General features: G+C 44.4%; 1 protein-coding gene across 4 annotated transcripts in view; it reads right to left on the bottom strand.

The window, feature by feature from the left end:
* nek6 (NIMA-related kinase 6) overlaps positions 1–24,616 on the bottom strand; it is an 85,557-nt gene that overhangs the window by 26,877 nt on the left and 34,064 nt on the right. For 3 of the 4 annotated variants that reach the window (XM_064943401.1, XM_064943399.1, XM_064943400.1), the window contains exons 2-6: positions 23,360–23,476; positions 17,475–17,603; positions 16,909–16,971; positions 6,175–6,285; positions 3,374–3,482 (exon numbers count right to left, since the gene is read on the bottom strand). In XM_064943401.1, the coding sequence (XP_064799473.1) occupies positions 3,374–3,482; positions 6,175–6,285; positions 16,909–16,971; positions 17,475–17,603; positions 23,360–23,440 (493 nt within the window). In that variant the 5' untranslated portion in view covers positions 23,441–23,476. Of the gene's footprint in view, positions 1–3,373; positions 3,483–6,174; positions 6,286–16,908; positions 16,972–17,474; positions 17,614–23,359; positions 23,477–24,616 lie in introns of those variants that run through there. The other variant, XM_064943402.1, reaches the window with a different exon arrangement.

Raw genomic sequence — 24,616 nt, 5'->3', positions numbered from 1 at the left:
GCACATCATCATCTGCACATTTATCACTCCAGTGTTAATGCTAAATTGTAATTATTTTGCCTCTATGGCCTATTTATTGCCTTACCGCCCTACATTTGAACACACTGTAAATCGATTTTTTTTATATTGTGTTATTGACTGTACATTTGTTTATGTGTAACTCTGTGTTGTTGTTTTTGTCGCACTGCTTTGCGACAAAGATCAAAGTAACAAAGCCTACCATCAGTAACACACTACGCCGCCAGGGACTCAAATCCTGCAATGCCAGACGTGTCCCCCTGCTTAAGCCAGTACATGTCCAGGCCCGTCTGAAGTTTGCTAGAGAGCATTTGGATGATCCAGAAGAAGATTGGGAGAATGTCATATGGTCAGATGTTACCAAAAAATTACTTTTTGGTAAAAACTCAACTCGTCGTGTTTGGAGGACAAAGAATGCTGAGTTGCATCCAAAGAACACCATACCTACTGTGAAGCATGGGGGTGGAAACATCATGCTTTGGGGCTGTTTTTCTGCAAAGGGACCAGGACGACTGATCCGTGGAAAGGTAAGAATGAATGGGGCCATGTATCGTGAGATTTTGAGTGAAAACCTCCTTCCATCAGCAAGGGCATTGAAGATGAAACGTGGCTGGGTCTTTCAGCATGACAATGATCCCAAACACACCGCCCGGGCAATGAAGGAGTGGCTTCGTAAGAAGCATTTCAAGGTCCTGGAGTGGCCTAGCCAGTCTCCAGATCTCAACCCCATAGAAAATCTTTGGAGGGAGTTGAAAGTCCGTGTTGCCCAGCAACAGCCCCAAAACATCACTGCTCTAGAGGAGATCTGCATGAAGGAATGGGCCAAAATACCAGCAACAGTGTGTGAAAACCGTGTGAAGACTTACAGAAAACGTTTGACCTCTGTCATTGCCAACAAAGGGTATATGATAAAGTATTGAGAAACTTTTGTTATTGACCAAATACTTATTTTCCACCATAATTTGCAAATAAATTCGTTAAAAATCCTACAATGTGATTTTCTGGATTTTTTTTCTCATTTTGTCTGTCATAGTTGAAGTGTACCTATGATGAAAATTACAGGCCTCTCTCATCTTTTTAAGTGGGAGAACTTGCACAATTGGTGGCTGACTAAATACTTTTTTGCCCCACTGTATCACTTTTGCCTTATGGCAAGGTGCTCCATCATGCTGGAAAAGGCATTGTTCGTCACCAAACTGTTCCTTGATGGTTGGGAGAAGTTGCTCTCAGAGGATGTGCTGGTACCATCCTTTATTCATGGCTGTGTTTTTAGGCAAAATTGTGAGTGAGCCCACTCCCTTAGCTGAGAAGAAACCCCACTGTTGGCATGACACAGGACTGATGGTAGCGCTCACCTTGTGTTCTCCAGACAAGCTTTTTTCCGGATGCCCCAAACAATCAGAAAGCGGATTCATCAGAGAAAAGGACTTTACCCCAGTCCTCAGCAGTCCAATCCCTGTACCGTTTGCAGAATATCAGTCTGTCCCCGATGGTTTTCCTGGAGAGGCGTGGCTTCTTTGCTGCCCTTCTAGACACCAGGTCATCCTACAAAAGTCTGTGTGCAAATGCATTCACACCTGCCTGCTGCCATTCCTGAGCAAGCTCTGTACTGGTGGTGCCCCAATCCCGCAGCTGAATTAACTTTAGGAGACGGTCCTGGCGCTTGCTAGACTTTCTTGGGCGCCCTGAAGCCTTCTTCATTACAATTGAACCACTGTCCTTGAAGGTCTTGATGATCCGATAAATGGTTGATTTAGGTGCAGTCTTACTGGCAGCAATATCCTTGCCTGTGAAGCCCTTTTTATGCAAAGCAATGGTGACGCCACGTGTTTCCTTCCAGGTAACCATGGTTGACAGAGGAAGAACAATGATTCCAAGCACCACCCTCCTTTTAAAGCTTCCAGTCTGTTATTCAAACTCAATCAGCATGACAGTGATCTCCAGCCTTGTCCTCGTCAACATTCACACCTGTGTTAACAAGAGAATCACTGACATGATGTCAGCTGGTCCTTTTGTGGCAGGGCTGAAATGCAGTGGAAATGTTTTTGGGGGATTCAGTTCATTTGCATGGCAAAGAGGGACTTTGCAATTAATCGGATCACTCTTCATAACATTCTGGAGTAAATGCACATTCCCATCATACAAACTGAGGCAGCAGACTTTGTGAAAATTAATATTTGTGTCATTCTCAAAACTTTTGGCCACAACTGTAGTTGCAGTCCTCCATAGGAATGAATGGAATTCCACAGTACTTCAATTCAATTACATTTATTTAAGATTTCTTTTTTGTAGTGGGAAAGTAACATTAGTACTCTCTAAAACAATATACTTTCAGGAAATTATTGTTGTTTATCTCACATAATATAATTTAAAAGTATGCATTCAGGTGTTTGTAATAGAATACATGTGTCAAAAATTACTGTAGACATTAATACATGTATTTCTATAGCTTTCAAAATATTTCTTTACTATTGAGGAGGAGTACCAAGATGGCTGCGCGGCGGCTTCAATACAGCGCCCCCTGTCGGTCATCCAGGATTTATTCACATCATTGGTCACAATATCCAACATGAGTAACCCAAAATATTGTTGACATTTTATTTAGTTTTTCATGTGTTTATAGATGCTCATTTTAAGATGCATTGTTGTAGAATGTTGAGTTGTTGCCATGTCTAGATAAGTAAAGGAATGTTTGCATACGTATTGAAATGATCAGATTTATACACTACCGTTCAAAAGTTTGGGGTCACATAGAAATGTCCTTGTTTTTGAAAGAAAATCACATTTTTTGCCCATTAAAATAACATAAAATTGATCAGAAATATAGTGTAGACATTGTTAACGTTGTAAATGACTATTGTAGCTGGAAATGGCAGATTTTTATAAAATATCTACATAGGCGTTAAGAGGCCCATTATCAGCCTCACAAGTCCTCAACTGGCAGTTTCATTAAATAATACATGCAAAACACCAGTCTCAACGTCAATAGTGAAGAAATGACTCCGGGATGCTGGCCTTCTAGGCAGAGTTCCTCTGTCCAGTGTCTGTGTTCTTTTGCCCATCTTAATCTTTTATTTTCATTGGCCAGTCTAAGATACAGATTTTTCTGCCTAGAAGGCCAGCATTCCGCAGTCGCCTCTTCACTGCTGACGTTGAGACTGGTGTATTGCGGGTACTATTTAATGATGCTGCCAGTGTAGGTGTAGAATGAGAGAAGGGGAGAGGGGGGAGAGGAAAGGTGGGACTGATTAAAAAAGGGGGAAATGGAAAGGGGGATTAGAGAAGAAAGGTTAATAGAGATGAACGATGGTAAGAGGGGAGAGAGGAAGAGGAGTTAATGAAAGTGGTTGTTTACCGCGGTGCATGACTCTACGGGAGTGCATGTGCTCCAGGGCACTGCACAGCTGGACAAAATATTTCCATATTGTCCTCTCCGGGATGAGCCGCCTCTTCTTCTTAAAGTGCTGCGAGAGAGAGAGGAGAAGTTAGGAAAATAGACAGAAACAGAGCTGAGAGTAAAGCCTAGATTCTCTCTCTCTCTCCAACATACACACACACACACACGCGCACGCACACACACACACTGCCTTCCCTCTCTCCCCAACAAGTGCACACACACACTGCCTTCCCTCTCTCCCCAACAAGTGCACCCACACACTGCCTTCCCTCTCTCCCCAACAAGTGCACACACACACTGCCTTCCCTCTCTCCCCAACAAGTGCACGCACACACACACGCCTCAAAACCCCCTGAGTCAATGTCAGACAGCCCCCAAAACAGTGCGTAACATCTAAAGAATTCATCTGTGCATTACCATTTACCCTGTATTTGAGTGGGTAATGAGAAGCCATTTGGGAGAGGTAGCCGAACGAGAGTTGACACTGCCAGCGCACAGAGCCAAGCACCTAATTAACAATAATCTGGCTAATTAAACTGCCAAAACTTTGTTTAATGCCCCAAAACAACAAATGTTAGTATTCACTTACAACTTTTTTTCCATCCCCAAACTTCTTAAGGTTTTTTGGAATAAAACACCTTTTTAATTACAAGGACATTTGCCGCCAGCAAGATGTTTTTGACTGTGATCTGCATATCGGTTGAATTGAGAGCTTGGAATTAGGAATCTCTTTCTACATCATTATAATGATGACTTAAAAAGATAAGACAACAGTAAAGTCAAACTGAAGATGGTAAAGGGATCAGTTTGGGATTTAAACTTTTTGGGAATGAGAAGATAGAAGAAGACAGACGTACAAGGAGAGGACAAGATGAGGAACAAGCAAGGTTAAGAAGAAAAGGCAGAGGAAAGAGACGAGGAGAAGAAAGGAAAGAGAGACGAGGAGAAGAAAGAAAGGAAAGAGAGACAATGAGAGTAAAAGGGGGACAATGAGAGGAAAAAGAGACGAGGAAAGGAAAGGGAAGAGGAAAGAATGACAAGGAGAGGATAGAGACGAGGAGAGGAAAAAGAGAGAAGAGGAGAGGAAAAAGAGAGACGGGGAGAGGAAAGAGAGAGACGGGGAGAGGACAGCGAGACGAGGAGAGGAATAAGAGACGAGGAGAGGAAAGAGAGACAAAGAGAGGAAAAAGAGACGAGAAGAGGAAAAAGAGACGAGGAGAGGAAAGGGAGACGAGGAGAGGAAAAAGAGAGACGAGGAGAGGAAAAAGAGAGACGAGGAGAGGAAAGAGAGAGACGAGGAGAGGAAAAAGAGACGAGGAGAGGAAAGAGAGACGAGGAGGGGAAAAAGAGACGAGAGGAAAGAGACGAGGAGAGGAAAGGGAGACGAGGAGAAGAAAAAGAGAGACGAGGAGAGGAAAGAGAGAGAGAGATGAGGAGAGGAAAAAGAGACGAGGAGAGGAAAGAGAGACGAGGAGAGGAAAGAGAGACGAGGAGGGGAAAGAGACGAGGATAGTAAAAAGAGAGACGAGAAGAGGCAAAGGAGAGAGACGAGGAGAGGAAAAAGAGATGAGGAGAGGAAAGAGAGACGAGGAGGGGAAAAAGAGAGACGAGAAGAGGAAAAGGAGAGAGACGAGGAGAGGAAAGAGAGAGATGAGGAGAGGAAAGAGAGACGAGGAGAGGAAAGAGAGAGACAAGGAGAGGAAAGAGAGAGACGAGGAGGAAAGAGAGACGAGGAGAGGCAAGAGAGACGAGGAGGGGAAAGAGAGACGAGGAGAGGAAAGAGAGACGAGGAGAGGAAAGAGACGAGGAGAGGAAAGAGAGACGAGGAGAGGAAAGAGAGAGACGAGGAGAGGAAAAAGAGAGAGACGAGGAGAGGAAAGAGAGAGACGGAGAGGAAAGAGAGACGAGGGGAAAGAGAGACGAGGAGAGGAAAGAGAGACGAGGAGGGGAAAGAGAGACGAGGAGAGGAAAGAGAGACGAGGAGAGGAAAGAGAGACGAGGAGAGGAAAGAGAGACGAGGAGGGGAAAGAGAGACGAGGAGAGGAAAGAGAGACGAGGAGAGGAAAAAGAGACGAGGAGAGGAAAGAAAAAGACGAGGAGAGGAAAAAGAGAGACGAGGAGAGGAAAAAGAGAGAGACGAGGAGAGGAAAGAGAGAGACGAGGAGAGGAAAGAGAGACGAGGGGAAAGAGGGACGAGGAGAGGAAAGAGAGACGAGGAGGGGAAAGAGAGACGAGGAGAGGAAAGAGAGAGACAAGGAGAGGAAAGAGAGACGAGGGGAAAGAGAGACGAGGAGGGGAAAGAGAGTGATGAGATAGAGACAAACAGATGCGGATAGGGAAAGCTGGAGAGATGAGGAAAGCGGTTGTGTGGAGGATATATGTTTTTATGTGCATCTTTGTGTGTGTGTGTGTTTGTGTGATGGGGCGTGACAGCGTCAGGCTGGTGGAGGTACAGAGAGGCTAAGGAGAGGTTATGTCTGTCAGAGCAGGCTGTCAGAGACTGGGGGACTCTTCTCATCTCTCTCCCCTGGTCTATCGCTCTCTCTTCATCTCTCTCTCTTTCTCCTCTCCCCTGATCTCTGTCTCTCTCACACACACACATCCCCCCTCTCCCCACTCCCACTCTCTCTCTCCTGGTCCTGTCCATCCCAGCAGACGAGCCAGGGGGATGTTATTCAAACCCCTGAAGGTTTAGCCTCACCCTGCCATGCACCACCTGAGACCAGCCACCAGTTACCAGTCGGTGTCTGACCTCTCACCTTGATCATCTGAGAGAGGTCGCCGGCATCCGCCAACTCCAGCAAGATGTTGAGCTCATTGTCCTCGATGAAGGAGTCCAGGTACTTGATCACGTTGGGGTGGTTCAAATGCTGTGAGGAGAATAAAACAGCATGCCAGTTCAGGTTCTACAGTCATGTCTGTTTGAGAAGGTGGAGTTTTCTATCTCAAATCAGATGAACCAAACTGTTCCAGTTAGACAAGGTTAACATGTCTTGTTGTGTCGTCCTCACTCAAATGTATTAACATGCCCCCTCTGGACAAATATAGACACAGTACACCACAACAAGTGCAGCATGATAGCCAGTCGTTGTACACGTTCAATAACTAATCTCCATTGAACAGTGTATTATGGCTCATAATAACATGACTGTCCTGAGCTTTGTTTAAATTCTGAGTGATGGTTGACCTCCCATGAAAAAATCATGGAGGTTTCAATGAGGTCCTCCTCAATGAGAGAGCCTAGTGACGCCAAACAGTGACTGATAGGAATAGAACGCTATAGGCTAGGTGGGGTAATACACAGCCTACAAAATAAACAGTAAGCCAATACAGTGACTGATAGGAATAGAACGCTATAGGCTAGCTGGGGTAATACACAGCCTACAAAATAAACAGTAAGCCAATACAGTGACTGATAGGAATAGAACGCTATAGGCTAGGTGGAGTAATACACAGCCTACAAAATAAACAGTAAGCCAATACAGTGACTGATAGGAATAGAACGCTATAGGCTAGGTGGAGTAATACACAGCCTACAAAATAAACAGTAAGCCAATACAGTGACTGATAGGAATAGAACGCTATAGGCTAGGTGGAGTAATACACAGCCTACAAAATAAACAGTAAGCCAATACAGTGACTGATAGGAATAGAACGCTATAGGCTAGGTGGAGTAATACACAGCCTACAAAATAAACAGTAAGCCAATACAGTGACTGATAGGAATAGAACGCTATAGGCTAGGTGGAGTAATACACAGCCTACAAAATAAACAGTAAGCCAATACAGTGACTGATAGGAATAGAACGCTATAGGCTAGGTGGAGTAATACACAGCCTACAAAATAAACAGTAAGCCAATACAGTGACTGATAGGAATAGAACGCTATAGGCTAGGTGGAGTAATACACAGCCTACAAAATAAACAGTAAGCCAATACAGTGACTGATAGGAATAGAACGCTATAGGCTAGGTGGAGTAATACACAGCCTACAAAATAAACAGTAAGCCAATACAGTGACTGATAGCAATAGAACGCTATAGGCTAGGTGGAGTAATACACAGCCTACAAAATAAACAGTAAGCCAATACAGTGACTGATAGGAATAGAACGCTATAGGCTAGGTGGAGTAATACACAGCCTACAAAATAAACAGTAAGCCAATACAGTGACTGATAGGAATAGAACGCTATAGGCTAGGTGGAGTAATACACAGCTAACAAAATAAACAGTAAGCCAATACAGTGAAGCTCGGGTTGAATCACTGGTTGAGTCATACCAAAGACTCTTAAAATGAGACCAGGGCCCATATGTATCAAGCATCTCAAAGTAATAGAATGACTTTCAAGATTATTCTATTGGTTTTTAAATCAATCCACGATTGTGCACCCCAATACATGTCAGACATGATTTTAAGTTATGTACCCAGTAGGTCCCTCAGGTCCTCTGGCCTTTTAACTATCCCAAAGCCTAGGACCAAGAGGCATGGAGAGGCAGCCTTTAGTTATTCTGCCCCCAGCCTCTGGAACAGCCTGCCAGAGAACCTGAGGGGGGCTGAAACTGTAGACATATTTAAAAGAGATCTTAAAACACACCTTTTTACCTTTGCTTTTCCTTACTGTGCTTGGTAGTAGTTTATTTTTTATTGTTATTATTTTGTTTTTATCCCCTTATGTTTGTTGTGTAGTAAATATTCAAGTTTCAATTTTAATTGTTTTTATTTGTTTTTTCCTGTGACGGACATTGTGTTGCATTCCATGTCTGAAATGTGCTGTATAAATAAAGCTTGATTTGATTTAAAAGTAGAAGTGATGATTTGGATCAGTTTACCTTTTAGATTATAATGAATATGATTGTATGGGCGGGGAGAACCCGATCCTAGATCAGAACTCCTACTTTGAGATGCTTTATGAATACTGGCCCTGATGCCTCTGCTTGGCACTAAGTAGAAGAATTGGGGGTAAGGCCTTACGACAGACTAGCGTCCTATCCAGGGGTAGTACTTGTACATCAAACTGCCTCATGCTACAGAAACAGGAGATGGGATCCTGCCCTATGGGCCGTTCTGACTCAGACAAGGCTTACTTACTCCCTAATGCAGTGAAGCGATTAATGCATTCAGTTGCCTGTGTGGCATCAAAGGTGCTGTAGGAGGTGTAGACCGTATTATCACCGTTTTTGGGCTGTCAGAATCAGCCTGTACATCACTCAGAAATCCCTGAAGCCTATGGGTGGGATAGGAAAACAGGATCATACTATAGCAATCTCACCTACGGGTGTGTGTGTGTGCGTCCGGGTAAGTGTAATTGTGTGAAGATATAGTGTTGGTCCGTGAGCCTGTGCACATGATTTACGTGTGTGTGTGTGTGTGTGCCCTCTCTTCGTTCGTATAGAGTCAAATGACCAACAGACTCTGAGACAGCTTCTACCCCCAAGCAATAAGAATAGCCAGACTGCTAAATAAGTTAATTACATGGTTAGACAAACTCACACACACACTACATCGACACTCCCACATAATCACATACAATACATACACTCACACACTTTTACATTTGCTGCTGCTACTCTGTTGGTTATTTTACTCCCATTATTATTATTATTATTACTATTGCTATTATAATTATTATGATTCTCTCCTAATTTATTTATTTATTTATTTCACCTTTATTTAACCAGGTAGGCAAGTTGAAAACAAGTTCTCATTTACAATCGCGAACTGGCCAAGATAAAGCAAAGCAGTTCGACACGTACAACAACACAAGAGTTACACATGGAGTGAAACAAACATACAGTCAATAATACAGTAGAAAAATAAGTCTATATACAATGTGAGCAAATGAGGTGAGATAAAGGCCACAAAAAAAGGCCATTGTGGCAAAGTAAATACAATATAGCAAGTAAAACACTGGAATGGTAGATTTGCAGTGGAAGAAAGTGCAAGGTAGAGATAGAAATAATGGGGTGCAAAGGAGCAAAATAAATAAATACAGTAGGTGGAGAGGTAGTTGTTTGGGCTAAATTATACATGGGCTATGTACAGGTGCAGTAAACTGTGAGCTGCTCTGACAGCTGGTGCTTAAAGCTAGAGAGGGAGATAAGTGTTTCCAGTTTGAGAGATTGTTGTAGTTCGTTCCAGTCATTGGCAGCAGAGAACTGGAAGGAGAGGCCGGCCAAAGGAAGAATTAGTTTTTGGGGTGACCAGAGAGATATACCTGCTGGAGCCCGTGCTACAGGTGGGTGCTTGCTATGGTGACCAGCGAGCTGAGATAAGGTGGGACTTTACCTAGCAGGGTCTTGTAGATGACATGGAGTCAGTGGGTTTGGCGACGAGTATGAAGCTAACTTCATACTCGTCTAACTGCCTGTGTATATTGGTTTCTAGCTTTCCTGAAAAGTTGCATATCACGGGGGCTGTTCGATGGTAATGCAGAACGCAATAGGATGTTTTTGTGTTGGTTAAGGGCAGTCCGGTTTGCAGAGAACCTTGGGCTATATCTGTTCCTGGTTCTAAATTTCAAATCAAATCAAATTTTATTTGTCACATACACATGGTTAGCAGATGTTAATGCGAGTGTAGCGAAATGCTTGTGCTTCTAGTTCCGACAATGCAGTAATAACCAACGAGTAATCTAACCTAACAATTCCACAACTACTACCTTATACACACAAGTGTAAAGGGATAAGGAATATGTACATAAAGATATATGAATGAGTGATGGTACAGAACGGCATAGGCAAGATGCAGTAGATGGTATCGAGTACAGTATATACATATGAGATGAGTAATGTAGGGTATGTAAACAAAGTGGCATAGTTTAAAGTGGCTAGTGATACATGTATTACATAAAGACGCAGTAGATGATATAGAGTACAGTATATACATATGAGATGAGTAATGTAGGGTATGTAAACATTATATTAAGTGGCATTGTTTAAAGTGGCTAGTGATACAATTTTACATCAATTTTGATCAATTTCCATTATTAAAGTGGCTGGAATTGAGTTAGTAAGTTGGCAGCAGCCACTCAATGTTAGTGGTGGCTGTTTATCAGTCTGATGGCCTTGAGATAGAAGCTGTTTTTCAGTCTCTTGGTCCCTGCTTTGATGCACCTGTACTGACCTCGCCTTCTGGATGATAGGGGGGTGAACAGGCAGTGGCTCGGGTGGTTGTTGTCCTTGATGATTTTTATGGCCTTCCTGTGACATCGGGTGGTGTAGGTGTCCTGGATGGCAGGTAATTTACCCCCGGTGATGCATTGTGCAGACCTCACTACCCTCTGGAGAGCCTTACGGTTGAGGGCGGAGCAGTTGCCGTACCAGGCGGTGATACAGCCCGACAGGATGCTATCGATTGTGCATCTGTAAAAGTTTGTGAGTGGTTTTGGTGCCAAGCCAAATTTCTTCAGCCTCCTGAGGTTGAAGAGTCACTGATGTGCCTTCTTCACAACGCTGTCTGTGTGGGTGGACTATTTCAGTTTGTCCGTGATTTGTACACCAAGGAACTTAAAACCTATTACACACTCCACTACTGTCCCATCGATGTGGATAGGGGGGTGCTCCCTCTGCTGTTTCCTGAAGTCCACAATCACCTCCTTTGTTTTGTTGACGTTGAGTGTGAGGTTATTTTCCTGACAGCACACTCCGAGGGCCCTCACCTCCTCCCTGTAGGCCGTCTCGTCGTTGTTGGTAATCAAGCCTACCACTGTGGTGTCGTCCGCAAACTTGATAATTGAGTTGGAGGCGTGCATGGCCACGCAGTCGTGGGTGAACAGGGAGTACAGCAGAGGGCTCAGAACGCACCCTTGTGGGGCCCCAGTGTTGAGGATCAGTGGGGTGGAGATGTTGTTACCTACCCTCACCACCTGGGGGCGGCCCATCAGGAAGTCCAGTACCCAGTTGCACAGGGTGAGGTCGAGACCCAGGGTCTCGAGCTTGATGATACCCCGGCAAGGTCGATTATAAAGGCCTGCTCGCTGAAGTGTTTCAGGGAGCGTTTGACAGTGATGAGTGGAGGACGTTTGACCGCTGACCCATTACGGATGCAGGCAATGAGGCAGTGATCGCTGAGATCTTGGTTGAAAACTGCAGAGGTGTATTTAGAGGGCAAGTTGGTTCGGATGATATCTATGAGGGTACCCGTGTCTACGGCTTTGGGGTGGTACCTGGTAGGTTCATTGATAATTTGTGTGAGATTGAGGGCATCAAGCTTAGATTGTAGGATGGCTGGGGTGTTAAGCATGTTCCAGTTTAGGTCGCCAAGCAGCACGAGCTCTGAAGATAGATGGGGGGCAATCAGTTCACATATGGTGTCTAGAGCACAGCTGGGGGCAGAGGGTGGTCTATCACAGGCGGCAACGGTGAGAGACTTGTTTTTAGAGAGGTGTATTTTTAAAAGTAGAAGTTCAAATTGTTTGGGTACAGACCTGGATAGTAGGACAGAACTCTGCAGGCTATCTTTGCAGTAGATAGCAACACCACCCCATTTGGGCGTTCTATCTTGTCTGAAAATGTTGTAGTTAGGGATGAAGATTTCAGAATTTTTGGTGGTCTTCCTAAGCCAGGATTCAGTCACGGCTAGAACATCCGGGGTGGCAGAGTGTGCTAAAGCAGTGAATAAAACAAACTTAGGGAGGAGGCTTCTAATGTTAACATGCATGAAACCAAGGCTATTACGGTTACAGAAGTCATCAAAAGAGAGCGTCTGGCGAATAGGAGTGGAGCTTGGCACTGCAGGGCCTGGATTCACCTCTACATCACCAGAGGAACAGAGGAGGAGTAGGATAAGGGTACGGCTAAAAGCTATGAGAATTGGTCGTCTAAAACGTCTGGAACAGAGAGTAAAAGGAGGTTTCTGGGGGCGATAAAATAGCTTCAAGGTATAATGTACAGACAAAGGTATGGTAGGATGTGAATACAGTGGAGGTAAACCTAGGTATTGAGTAATGATGAGAGAGATATTGTCTCTCGAAACATCATTGAAACCAGGTGATGTCATCGCATGTGTGGGTGGTGGAACTGAAAGGTTGGATAAGGTATAGTGAGCAGGGCTAGAGGCTCTACAGTGAAATGAGCCAATAAACACTAACCAGAACAGCATTTCCGTCGGTAGATTAGTGGGGTTCCGTGTGGTAGAGGGGATCAATCCAATTGGCAAAATAGATATATTTATAGTGACCCAAGAAGAATTGTCCGATAAACCTATTCAGATAGCAGTTGATAAGACAGCTAACGATTAGCGGCCCGCAGATGGGCGTTCAGGTAATGTCACGACGGAGGGGCCAGTTGGATAACTCCCTCGGGAAGATAACGTCGGTAGTCCAGTCGTGAAGGCCCGGTGGGGCTCCGCATCGGCAGTAAAACGGGTCCGGAGAGGCTGATGGAACTCTTCAGCTGGCTAGCTCCGGAATAATTTATGTTTGCTCCGGGATCGACGTAAGCCAATAGTCACACGGATAGCAGCTAGCTAGCTGCGAGATCCAGGTGTAAATGTCCAGAGCTTGCAGTTGAAATCCGGAGATATGGAGAGAAAAATAGGTCCGGTATGTTCTGGTCTGAGTCACGTTGTACAAAACTGGCGATAGCTTTTCGAGCTAGAGGAATACTAACGTTAGCCAGTAAACTGGCTAGCTTCTATTGTGGATTTCAGATTTAAGGTAAATAAGACTTGTTTTTTTTAAATTGGTGAGGCGGGTTGCAGGAGAGTGTTTTGAAGTTTGAAAAGAAAATATATAAAAGATATGCAAAGAAAGGTGTAAATATATATATACACGGGACACGACAAGACGAGGACAAAGGACGTCTGACTGCTATGCCATCTTGGGTAATAATTTTGGATAATAAATATTGCCTAGTCACTTTTACCCTGCTTTAATGTACATACAGTGGGGCAAAAAAGTATTTAGTCAGCCACCAATTGTGCAAGTTCTCCCACTTAAAAAGATGAGAGAGGCCTGTAATTTTTTTATCATAGGTACACTTCAACTATGACAAAATAAGGAAAAAAAATAAGAAAATCACAATGTAGGATTTTAATGAATTTATTTGCAAATGATAGTGAAAAATAAGTATGTGGCCTTTTATAAATGCATTTCATGCAATGCTACATCATTTTAGATGACTGGAGACTTTAGCAGTATCTTTTTTAATACAGCATAAATTATGGAAATGACAGGCTACTTTGACACGGACAAACTGAGTGAATCTGGGATCAATAAAAACAGCTGGTCTTGAAACCATCGATAGGCTAGACCTTGGAGTGTGGAGACACATATAGTATGAGGAGGAAGTTCTAGTCCTAAAAAAGGCTTTCCAGTTTCACTGACTCACCCAATGATGCGCAGCTCACTCACAGTCGATGGCCGATAAGCTTGTGCCAAAAGCCTATCTCTATTCAAATGTTATTTGTCACATGCGCCGAATACCGTGAAATGCTTACTCATAAGCCCTTAGCCAACAATGCAGTTCAAGAAATCATAACCATCACCCCAACAATGGCCAGGAGTTGGTCTATATAGGCTAGCTACAATGTTGCGCAATTCTTAGAATATCAGGTACGTTTTCACATTATGTTCTTTAGGGGAAGGAGAATTACAGAGGAGTCAAATGGGTTCCCGAACAAAACACTCCAAAACTGAGAGGTGCCGGATCTGGTTCCGGCTCAAATTAAGCACTGGTTGTGATGTACTCCTTTATCACGGCAGCAACCCCCCCCCCCACACACACACACACACACACACACACACACACACACTGTCAGTCTTCTTGTATGCTAATCTGACCCACTCTTCCTGACAGGGGTCTCTGCCCACAGATGCACACTTCAAGTCCCTGTCATAAACTCCACTTTACCGCCCGGCCGCCTCGCACGCCGCACCAAAACAAATGTCACCCCTGATGATGATGACAACAAACCACTTTAATTTATGCCACCATAAAACCCCAACTGCCAGCGCAGCCGCCAATCACTCCGGGAGGCGTAACAAGCAGCAGATGGGGCGTGTGATTTGACAGGTCGTTAAAGTGACAGGCGGCATTGACAGGCGGGCGGGATCAAGGACCTGACAGGGCCACCTCCCTCCTTCCCTCCTTTTTCTTCTTCCTCTCTTCCTTTCTCGTCCTCTCATGGCTTTTTCTGTGGCTGTCCCTCCCCCACACCTTGCGATGACATAAACACACATACACACTGCCGACTCTAAACAGAGCATCACAGCCAGCGTGAGATGACAGCAAACACACTTGGAGTGTCAGAACAGAGGCTCTCTTTGATCCTGTACAATGACAAAGAGTAACACACACATGTGAACAGACGGAGGACTATACGCACTTAACGATACTCCAAACACAGGTGTGCATAAGTGTGTGTGTGTGTGTGTGTGTGTGTGTGTGTGTGTGTGTGTGTGTGTGTGTGTGTGTGTGTGTGTGTGTGTGTGTGTGTGTGTGTGTGTGTGTGTGTGTGTGTGTGTGTGCGATATATATACAGTATCAGTCAAAGTTTGGACACACTTACTCATTCAAGGGTTTTTCTTTATTTTTTACTATTTCAGACATTGTAACATAATAATAAAGACATCAAAACTTTGAAACAACACATGTGGAATCACGATGTAGTTACCAAGTAACTGTTAAATATATATTATATTTGAGATTCTTCAAAGTAGCCACCCTATGCCTTGATGACAGCTTGGCATTCTCTCAACCAGCTTCACCTGGAATGCTTTTCCAACAGTCTTGAATGAGTTCCCACATATGCTTGAGCACTTGGTCGGGTCGGGTGATTGTGTAGGCCAGGTCATCTGATGCAGGACTCCATCACTCTCCTTCTTGGTCAAATAGCCCTTACACAGCCTGGAGGTGTGTTTTGGGTCATCATCCTGTTGAAAAACAATTTAGTCCCACTAAGCGCAAACCAGATGGGATTGAGTTTCGCTGCAGAATGCTGCGGTAGCCATTATGGTTAAGTGTGCCTTGAATTCTAAATAAATCACAGACAGTGACACCAGCAAAGCACCCCCACACCATCACACCTCCTCCTCCATGCTTCACGATGGGAACCACACATGCAGAGATCATCCTTTGCTTCTCACAAAAACACATCGTTTGGTACCAAAAATCTAACATTTGGACTCATCAGACCAAAGGACAGATTTCTACCGGTCTAATGTCCATTGCTCGTGTTTCTTGGTCCAAGCAAGCCTGTCCTTCTTATTGGTGTCCTCTATTAGTGGTTTCTTTGCAGCAATTCGACCATGAAGGCCTGATTCACGCAGTCTCCTCTGAACAGATGATGTTGAGATGTGTCTGTTACTTGAACTCTGTGAAGCATTTATTTGGGCTGCAATTTCTGAGGCTGGCAACTCTAATGAATTTATGCTCTGCAGCAGAGGTACGTTTCCTGTGGCGGTCCTCATGAGAGCCAGTTTCCTCACAGCGCTTGATGGTTTTAGCGACTGCACTTGAAGAAACTTTCGAAGTTCTTGAAATTTTCCGGATTGACTGACCTTCATGTCTTAAAGTCATGATGGACTGTTGTTTCTCTTTGCTTATTTGAGCTGTTCTTGCTATAATATGGACATGGTCTTTAACCAAATAGAGCTATCTTCTGTATACCAACCCTACATTGTCACAACACAACTGATTGGCTCAAACGCATTAAGAAGGAAATGTACTTTTAACAAGGCACACCTGTTAATTGAAATGCATTTCAGGCGACTACCTCATGCAGCTGGTTGAGAGAATGCCAAGAGTGGTGCAAAGCTGTAATCAAGGAAAAGGGTGGCTACTTTGAAAAATCTCAAATATAAAATATATTTTGATTTGTTTAACACTTTTTTGGTTACTACATGATACCATATGTGTTATTTCATAGTTTTGACGTCTTCACTATTATTCTACAATGTTGAAAATAGTAAAAATGAAGAAAAACCCTTGAATGAGTAGGTGTGTCCAAACTTTTGACTGGTACTGTATATACATCTGCCACTGCACAAGCCTGTATGTGTGTGTTAATGAATGTGTTTATATGGCTGTGTGTATTATTAACTAAAAACACATACATTGACACAGCCCCACTCACAGTCACAACCTCACAAAGGCTGCCCCGACACACACGTTCGGCCCAGATCCTGTGACAAAGGGCCAAAACATTCTAAAACCTTACCATTTCACTGGCATAAGACCCAAGCTCCCTGACACTATCACCCTCATCTCTAAAATGCTTCCTTCCCTACACCTGCTGGATTTAAGTGCATCCTACAGTTAAAACAGATTATAAGAAACCCCTGAAGAGAACAAGCCAGAGAGAATCTCAATTTCATTTATTTGATTCCTCACGTTCTCTCTCCTTGCCTCCTTCTCAAAACAGATTGGATGAGGAACCTCTGACCAATGGGTTTTGAGAAGGAGGTGAGGAAAGAGGCAAGGAAAGAGGATTAAAGGAATCAAGGAAGTGCAATTGAGATTCATCCCCTAAGAAATAATTCCACCAGCCTTACCTTCAGCAGGTCAATCTCCTTGATGCAGTCCTGGCGAGCCTTGGCATCCATCATTTCAAATATCTAAAGAAAAGAACAACGAAGTTTGTACCGTTATCCGACTGCATTGTCAGAGGTATTCCATAGAATCCTCAGCCAGCTCTAACACATAACCCCAGTGCCCAGCGTAACGCCAGTGATCTTCACGTCTAGACCTGTAGAGCAGAAGTGTGTCTAGGCCTCTGACCCAAACACTAACCAACATGGTTCAGTAGTTTCAAGCATTAGGCTGGGGAAAAACACTGCACACACTGTGGCCTTCCTGGCCCAGATGTGAACCAAACTGCCTTTGCCAACCCTTGGCTGTATCTCAATAGTCCTTGATTAGCACTGATGTGAAAGGACGATGTCAGTGAAACAAATAGCTGGTTTGGTAGAGACAGGTATTCACCATATCATCTTCCCCTTTTCTATGTTTCACAGAGCAGTGCACATGAAGGAGGAGAGACGGGGAGAGGAAGCCACTTTAGACTACTGAGATGTCCCTATAGAGTCAATGCCAAAAAGGATAGGACTCAATATAGTACCTGGACTTTCTTCAGAGCCACATGCTGGCCCTCCAGAAGGTAGGTGGCTTTGTAGACCTCGCTGAACTGGCCCCGGCCAATCTTCTTCTCAATGCGGAAGTTGGCCAGCGTGCAGCAGTACTGGTGGCTCTGCATGTTTCTCAGTGAGGGGAAGAAGAATGGACAGTTTTAGTTAGGGAGAAATACTGTAGTAACCTGTTGAGAGAGAAGGTTCATATGCCCATGTTGGCTTGGATAGGATTGGCACATCTATTGATGTGCGTGAGTGACAGTTCTCTGGGATTTGAATGAATGTGCCTTAATATCACTCAGGTGAGTTATTTATATAAACAGTGGCATTAACATTTGACAATCGCTACAGTTTTCTCCAAGGTTGGACACACATGCACTGGTATGTCTGTAGCATCCTTGAGCGACACAACAGTAACTAAAACCCATCTGAAAAATGTAGAAGAGTAGCTAACGATTCTGTGTACTAAACATGTCTGTCAGTTCTAGGAACCAAACTGTCCACTCACTGTCAACTGCCTTTATTTTCAGCAAACTTAACATCTGTAAATATTTGTATGAACATAACAAGATTTAACAACTGTGACATAAACTGAACAAGTTCCACAGACATGTGACTAACAGAAATTGAATAATGTGTCCCTGAACAAAAGGGGGGTCAAAATCAAAAGTAACAGTCAGTATCTGGTGTGGCCACCAGCTACATTAAGTACTGCAGTGCATCTCCTCCTCATGGACTGCACCAGATTTGCCAGTTCTTGCTGTGAGATGTTACCCCACTCTTCCACCAAGGCACCTGCAAGTTCCCAGACATTTCTGGGTGGAATGGCCCCAGCCCTCACCCTCCAATCCAACAGGTCCCAGAAGTGCTCAATGGGATTGAGATCCGGGCTCTTCGCTGGCCATGGCAGAACATTGACATTCCTGTCTTGCAGGAAATTACACACAGAACTAGCAGTATGGCTAGTGACATTGTCATGCTGGAGGGCATGTCAGGATTAGCCTGCAGGAAGGGTACCACATGAGGGAGGAGGATGTCTTCCCTGTAAAGCACAGTGTTGAGATTGCCTGCAATGACAATAAGCTCAGTCCGATGATGCTGTGACACACCAACCCAGACCATGACGGACCCTCCACCTCCAAATCGATCCCGCTCCAGAGTAAAGGCCTCGGTGTAAAGCTCATTCCTTCAACGATAAACACAAATCTGACCACCACCCCTGGTGAGACAAAACCGCGACTTGTCAGGAAAGAGCCATTTTTGCCAGTCCTGTCTGGTCCAGCGACGGTGGGTTTGTGCCCATAGGTGACATTGTTACCAGTGATGTCTGGTGAGGACCTGCCTTACAATAGGACTACAAGCCCTCAGTCCAGCTTCTCTCAGCCTATTACGGACAGTCTGAGCACTGATGGAGGGATTGTGCGTTTGGGTGTAACTCGGGCAGTTGTTGTTCCCATCCTGTACCTGTCCCGCAGGTGAGATGTTCGAATTTACCGATACTGTAGGTGTTGTTACACGTGGTCTGCCACTGAGAGGACAATCAGCTGTCCGTCCTGTCCCCCTGTAGAGCTGTCTTAGGCGTCTCACGGTACGGACATTGCAATTTATTGCCCTGGCCACATCTGCAGTCCTCATGCCTCCTTGCAGCATGCCTCCATGCAGATGAGCAGGGACTCTGGGCATCTTTCTTTTGGTGTTTTTCAGAGTCAGTAGAAAGGCCTCTTTAGTGTCCTAAGTTTTCATAACTGTGACCTTAATTTCCTACCATCTGTAAGTGTCTTAACGACCGTTCCACAGGTGCGTGTTCATTACTTGTTTATGGTTCATTGAATGAGCATGGGAAACAGTGTTTAAACCCTTTACAATGAAGATCTGTGAAGATATTTGGATTTTTACGAATTATCTTTGAAAGACAGGGTCCTGAAAAAGGGACATTTATTTTTTTACTGAGTTTATATGGCACAGCTAAGGGTCCGCAAGTCACTCAGTCACTCTGTAAAAGGCTGTAAAAGGCTGAAAATATAGTTAAGTTTGTCTTCCATTTACACAGAGTATCAGTCGTTCACACAGTACATGTACCCAGCCAACTAAATGTTCCTGACCATGTCACAATTCAGGTTCCAATTCAAATCAGTTCACACAACAATGTGCCTTCTGTATACAGTTCCATAGTGGCCAATGTCACACCCAGGTTTCTAGGGCAAGATGGTATCTAGGGCAAGATTAATTCTAGGGCAGGATGGATTCTAGGGCAAGAAGGTTTCTTGGGCAAGATGTATTCTAGGGCAAGATGGATTCTAGGGCAAGAAGGTTCCTTGGGCAAGAAGGTTCCTTGGGCAAGAAGGTTTCTAGGGCAAGATGGTTCCTAGGGCAAGATGGTTTCTAGGGCAAGAAGGATTATAGGGCAAGATGGTTTCTAGGGCAAGATGGTTTCTAGGGCAAGATTGTTTTTAAGGCAAGATGGATTCTAGGGCAAGATGGTTTTTAGGGCAAGATGGATTCTAGGGCAAGAAGGTTTCTAGGGAAAGATGGTTTCTAGGGCAAGAAGGGTTTCTAGGGCAAGATAAAATGCTGAGAGGAAAGTATCTCCCTTTATGCCACTTAGAAGACACGTTTAACCAGGAAAGTGAGTGCATACATTTTGAGTATGTGATCCAAATGGGAATTGAACCCACAACCTTGGTATTGCTAGTGTCACACTCTTACCAACTGAGCAACATGGGACCAGCATAGCTGGGTGGTTCAGTTGGTAAATCAAAGCATCTGTGGTCCTTTCTGTACCACCGGTCTGTCTCGGTGGCACAAGCCTCCCAACGGCTCCCCTTTTTGACAGATAGCCAGCCGTTATTGATGCCATTTGTAATTGCCGTAATTGTTTCGAGGGGAGGGCTAGGGTGTGTCTGTGCGTGTCGATGCTAATACTGAGCGACACAAACCCTGGGTGACACACACTCTGATGCTTGGCGCCGTGGAATATTCCCAGCTGCTCATTTACATATGCGCTGACCCAGATTAGCATGCTCTATTAGAGTGCCACTGCTAATTAGAGCTAGCCTGATATGCTAATATGCTAGCCAGGCTGCTATCTTTACCTAGATTAGTCATTATATAACCCCATACTCCAAAACTGTGGCTCTGTCATATTTGGTATAACACTACCTACAACTGTTATTGTTCTTTTTTTCCATCAATTAATTACAAAACAATAGAGGAGAAATCTGTGTCATTGAAGAGTGACAAGTTGTTTGTGAAGTAAACCTCACTAGTAGTGGGATGCTTTAAAAAGTATTAGGATATGCAGACTTACATCCCCCAAATGCATTGATTCCATCTCCTCAAACCTGGGGTCCATTCAACACACCTGAGCTGACGGGGCAGAGTTCAGAGCCGGCCCTTACAGAGCATGACCCGTAGCAAGAGGGCATTAGGAGGTTTGCTCTGCTCACTAAATACATACACTTCTACTATGCTTGAGTTGGAGAGTCATGTCCTTTAGAATTTATCTTTACATGTTTGTAATGCAACTAGGGCCACACTACGGGTTAACAATAACTTGAACTGGAATGCACATGGTACTTTGTCCCCCTGTTTGTTTCTAGGGCCTAGTATGGACAGCTGAGAGTGTTGAAGTTATCCTCTCAGTGCTCAGTGGGTTGACCAAAGACAGCAACAGTCGATTTACAAACCCTTGACTCCTGAGTGGCGCAGTGGTCTAAGGCACTGCATCACAGTGTTGTGGCATCACTACAGCCTGGTGTTTGGGACTTAAACAATGGCTGGGACTTAAACAATGGCTTTCATTTGAACCTATCATCTCCTATGAAACAACAACAGCGAATAAAAATGTAGGTTTTATCTACCATACTCGATCTGGCATTCACTTGTCAGCATTGATACGTCAACAAAACGTATCCTTGACTCAATGGGGTCTTTGTTCCTTGAATGTGCATCACAAAAAAAGGCCTGAAGTTAACATTAAATCATTACATACCATAACGCATAATTGTATTTTTCTTCCTTTTTCTCAATTCCTCTCACTGGCCAAGAAAAATCTCAGGGGCTGCATATTACTCCTGACATTCAAGAGGGTTTAGCCATTCATTGGGCTATTGAAACAGTAGAGCATGCCCTGTGGATTACTGTGGGGACTTGCTACACTGCTCGAGAGAGAGAGAGAGAGAGAGAGAGAGAGAGAGAGAGACACAGAGAGAGAGACAGAGAGAGAGAGACACAGAGAGAAACAGAGAGAGAGACACAGAGAGAGAGAGAGAGAAAGAGAGAGAGACACAGAGAGAGAGAGAGACACGGAGAGAGAGAGAGACACAGAGAGAGAGAGACACAGAGAGAGAAACAGAGAGAGAGACAAAGAGAGAGAGACAAAGAGAGAGAGACAAAGAGAGAGAGACAAAGAGAGAGACACAGAGAATTATAGAGTCAAAGCCCTTAACTTCCCTCCAGCTCCCAGCTTTCAGCTCTCCGCTCCAATCCACATGTGCTTCATCACTTTGTACTGCGACTGACGGCGAGGGCCCGGGGTGAACTGGAAAAGCTCTTCCAGAATCTCAATAGCTCCTAACTCTATCAACATCATTTTTCTTTCCCTCTTTCTTTTCTTTTTACGTTCTCTGGTCTTTGGAGCGTCATAAAATCAGCATCAAGAGAAACAAATGGCTTTGCCATAACGGATCTCCCCGAGTCTTGAGACGCTATTAGCTAATCCAGAGTGACGTTGGCTGATTGGTCTTTGGCTCGTTGGGCTGTGGTGTTAACTCAAGTACTCTTCGCTAGCTGCTGCAGTGGCGGTGACGTGCTGTGTCAGATCTGGCAGCCGCCGTGCTGCAGTGATTGTGGGAGACTCCCTGATGATGTTTCAAGGGGTGGCCGCAGAAATGCGCAATTGTTGTAAGCGGTCGATTCCTGTATTTAGGTGGAGGGTGACTGGTATATGACTTGACACAGATTAATGACGTTAGGGAACTTATTTTATCAAATGTGTAAAACCCTCAACAAACAAATGAAAAGACCACCAATACCATCAATACTGAAGAAATTGAGGTTGAGTCACCAAATTGAGGTTGAGTCACCAAATTCTTAACATCAGTGGCTATAATCTGTGGTAAAACGCTATAGTTTGACCCTCTCATCACATTGAAAAGCCCCAACTATAGGGAGGAAGGAAGAAGGGGTAGAGGTTGTCAGAGAGGTACCATCATGGAAAATGATGATGGCATTACGCTAAACAGAACAGGTTTTCATTTCTTCCTATCACCGTAGCAGATGTTCAATATCATTGGCTAATTGCACTTAAACACTACGTAATGACAGACTCTGCACCGCGCCACCAAGTAACACAACAACATCCATTACCTCACTATCAAGCGGCACAACAATTTGTCACGTAATCGCCCTCACGCAGTTGAAAGCCAATGAAGAGGCGATTAAGGCTAATTTCTTCAACAATAACCACTCATTATGTGCAGAGTCAAGATCAGGCTTTGACTACTGTTAAATGACGGGGTTGCTAAGATAGTCTCTACTAATATGTAGTTAGGGAGTGACACCTGCTTGCCTACAGTCATAGCTCTCAGTGATGTCAAGGGCTTCCGTGCAAACCTGAGCTGTTTTTTCCATCCCAGTCAATCATCTTAAGTCCTTCTATGCTCTTTGAAGCATTGTGAAAATGCTTTTCGCGTTTATCTATTAGCATTACACTTAGGTCTTAAAACAACAGCGACAAACAACAACAGACAAATTATTTGATGTTGTAAAATGTAAAAATGAACTGGAATTTGTTTATTCAAAAGGAGACATGAATGCACAAAGACACACGCAGGCACACACACACACCAGTGTAGACTAGAATATGACGTCTCACCTGATCTTCTCCAGGCATCTTGTAGAGGTTCTTGTTCTGGTTGTCTAGGTTGTGCTGGTGATGGCTGTTCTGTGCCTCCATGGTGGACTTGGCATACAGTACCAGGCCCCTTCACCCCTGGTAGAGACAAGAGACAGAACTAACTTAGCCGTGTGTGTGTGTGTGTGTGTGTGTGTGTGTGTGTGTGTGTGTGTGTGTGTGTGTGTGTGTGTGTGTGTGTGTGTCTGTGTGTGTGTGTGTCTGTGTGTATGTGTGTCTGTGTGTGTGTGTGTGTGTGTGTGTGTGTGTGTGTGTGTGTGTGTGTGTGTGTGTGTGTGTGTGTGTGTGTGTGTGTGTGTGTGTCTGTGTGTGTGTGTGTGTCTGTGTGTGTGTCTGTGTCTGTGTCTGTGTCTGTGTCTGTGTGTGTGTGTGTGTGTGTGTGTGTGTGTGTGTGTGTGTGTGTGTGTGTGTGTGTGTGTGTGTGTGTGTGTGTGTCGTGTCTGTGTCTGTGTCTGTGTCTGTGTCTGTGTCTGTGTCTGTGTGTGTGTGTGTGTGTGTGTGTGTGTGTGTGTGTGTGTGTGTGTCTGTGTGTGTGTGTGTGTGTGTGTGTGTGTGTGTGTCTGTGTCTGTGTCTGTGTCTGTGTGTGTGTGTGTGTGTGTGTGTGTGTGTGTGTGTGTGTGTGTGTGTGTGTGTGACGTGTAGCTAGTCTTATTCTGAGCCATGGGGACTCTTTGCATAGAGTCAGTCCAGGAATGGGCAATCATTTTGTCTCTAGGGCCACATAGGGATTTTTGAAATTCAATGGAGGCACACATTTTTTTTCGGAGTGATTTCTTCAAAATCAATTTGCAGACCGGAAAAGTGGACATAGAACAAAGAAAAGCCAGTACAGGGCTTTACCCCTATACCACTGCCTCAGACAGATTAGACTGCCAGAGACACACAGCATCCTATACCACTACCTCAGACAGATTAGACTGCCAGAGACACACAGCATCCTATACCACTGCCTCAGACAGATTAGACTGCCAGTGACACACAGCATCCTATACCACTGCCTCAGACAGATTAGACTGCCAGAGACACACAGCATCCTATACCACTACCTCAGACAGATTAGACTGCCAGAGACACACAGCATCCTATACCACTGCCTCAGATTAAACTGCCAGAGACATACAGCATCCTATACCACTGCCTCAGACAGATTAGACTGCTAGAGACACACAGCATCCTATACCACTGCCTCAGATTAGACTGCCAGTGACACACAGCAT

This window comes from Oncorhynchus masou, chromosome 28 (genome assembly GCF_036934945.1).
Source record: "Oncorhynchus masou masou isolate Uvic2021 chromosome 28, UVic_Omas_1.1, whole genome shotgun sequence".
Taxonomy (NCBI): Eukaryota; Metazoa; Chordata; class Actinopteri; order Salmoniformes; family Salmonidae; genus Oncorhynchus; species Oncorhynchus masou.
The sequence above is the reverse complement of the archived record's forward strand: the minus strand, read 5'-3'. Positions and strand labels throughout refer to the sequence as shown.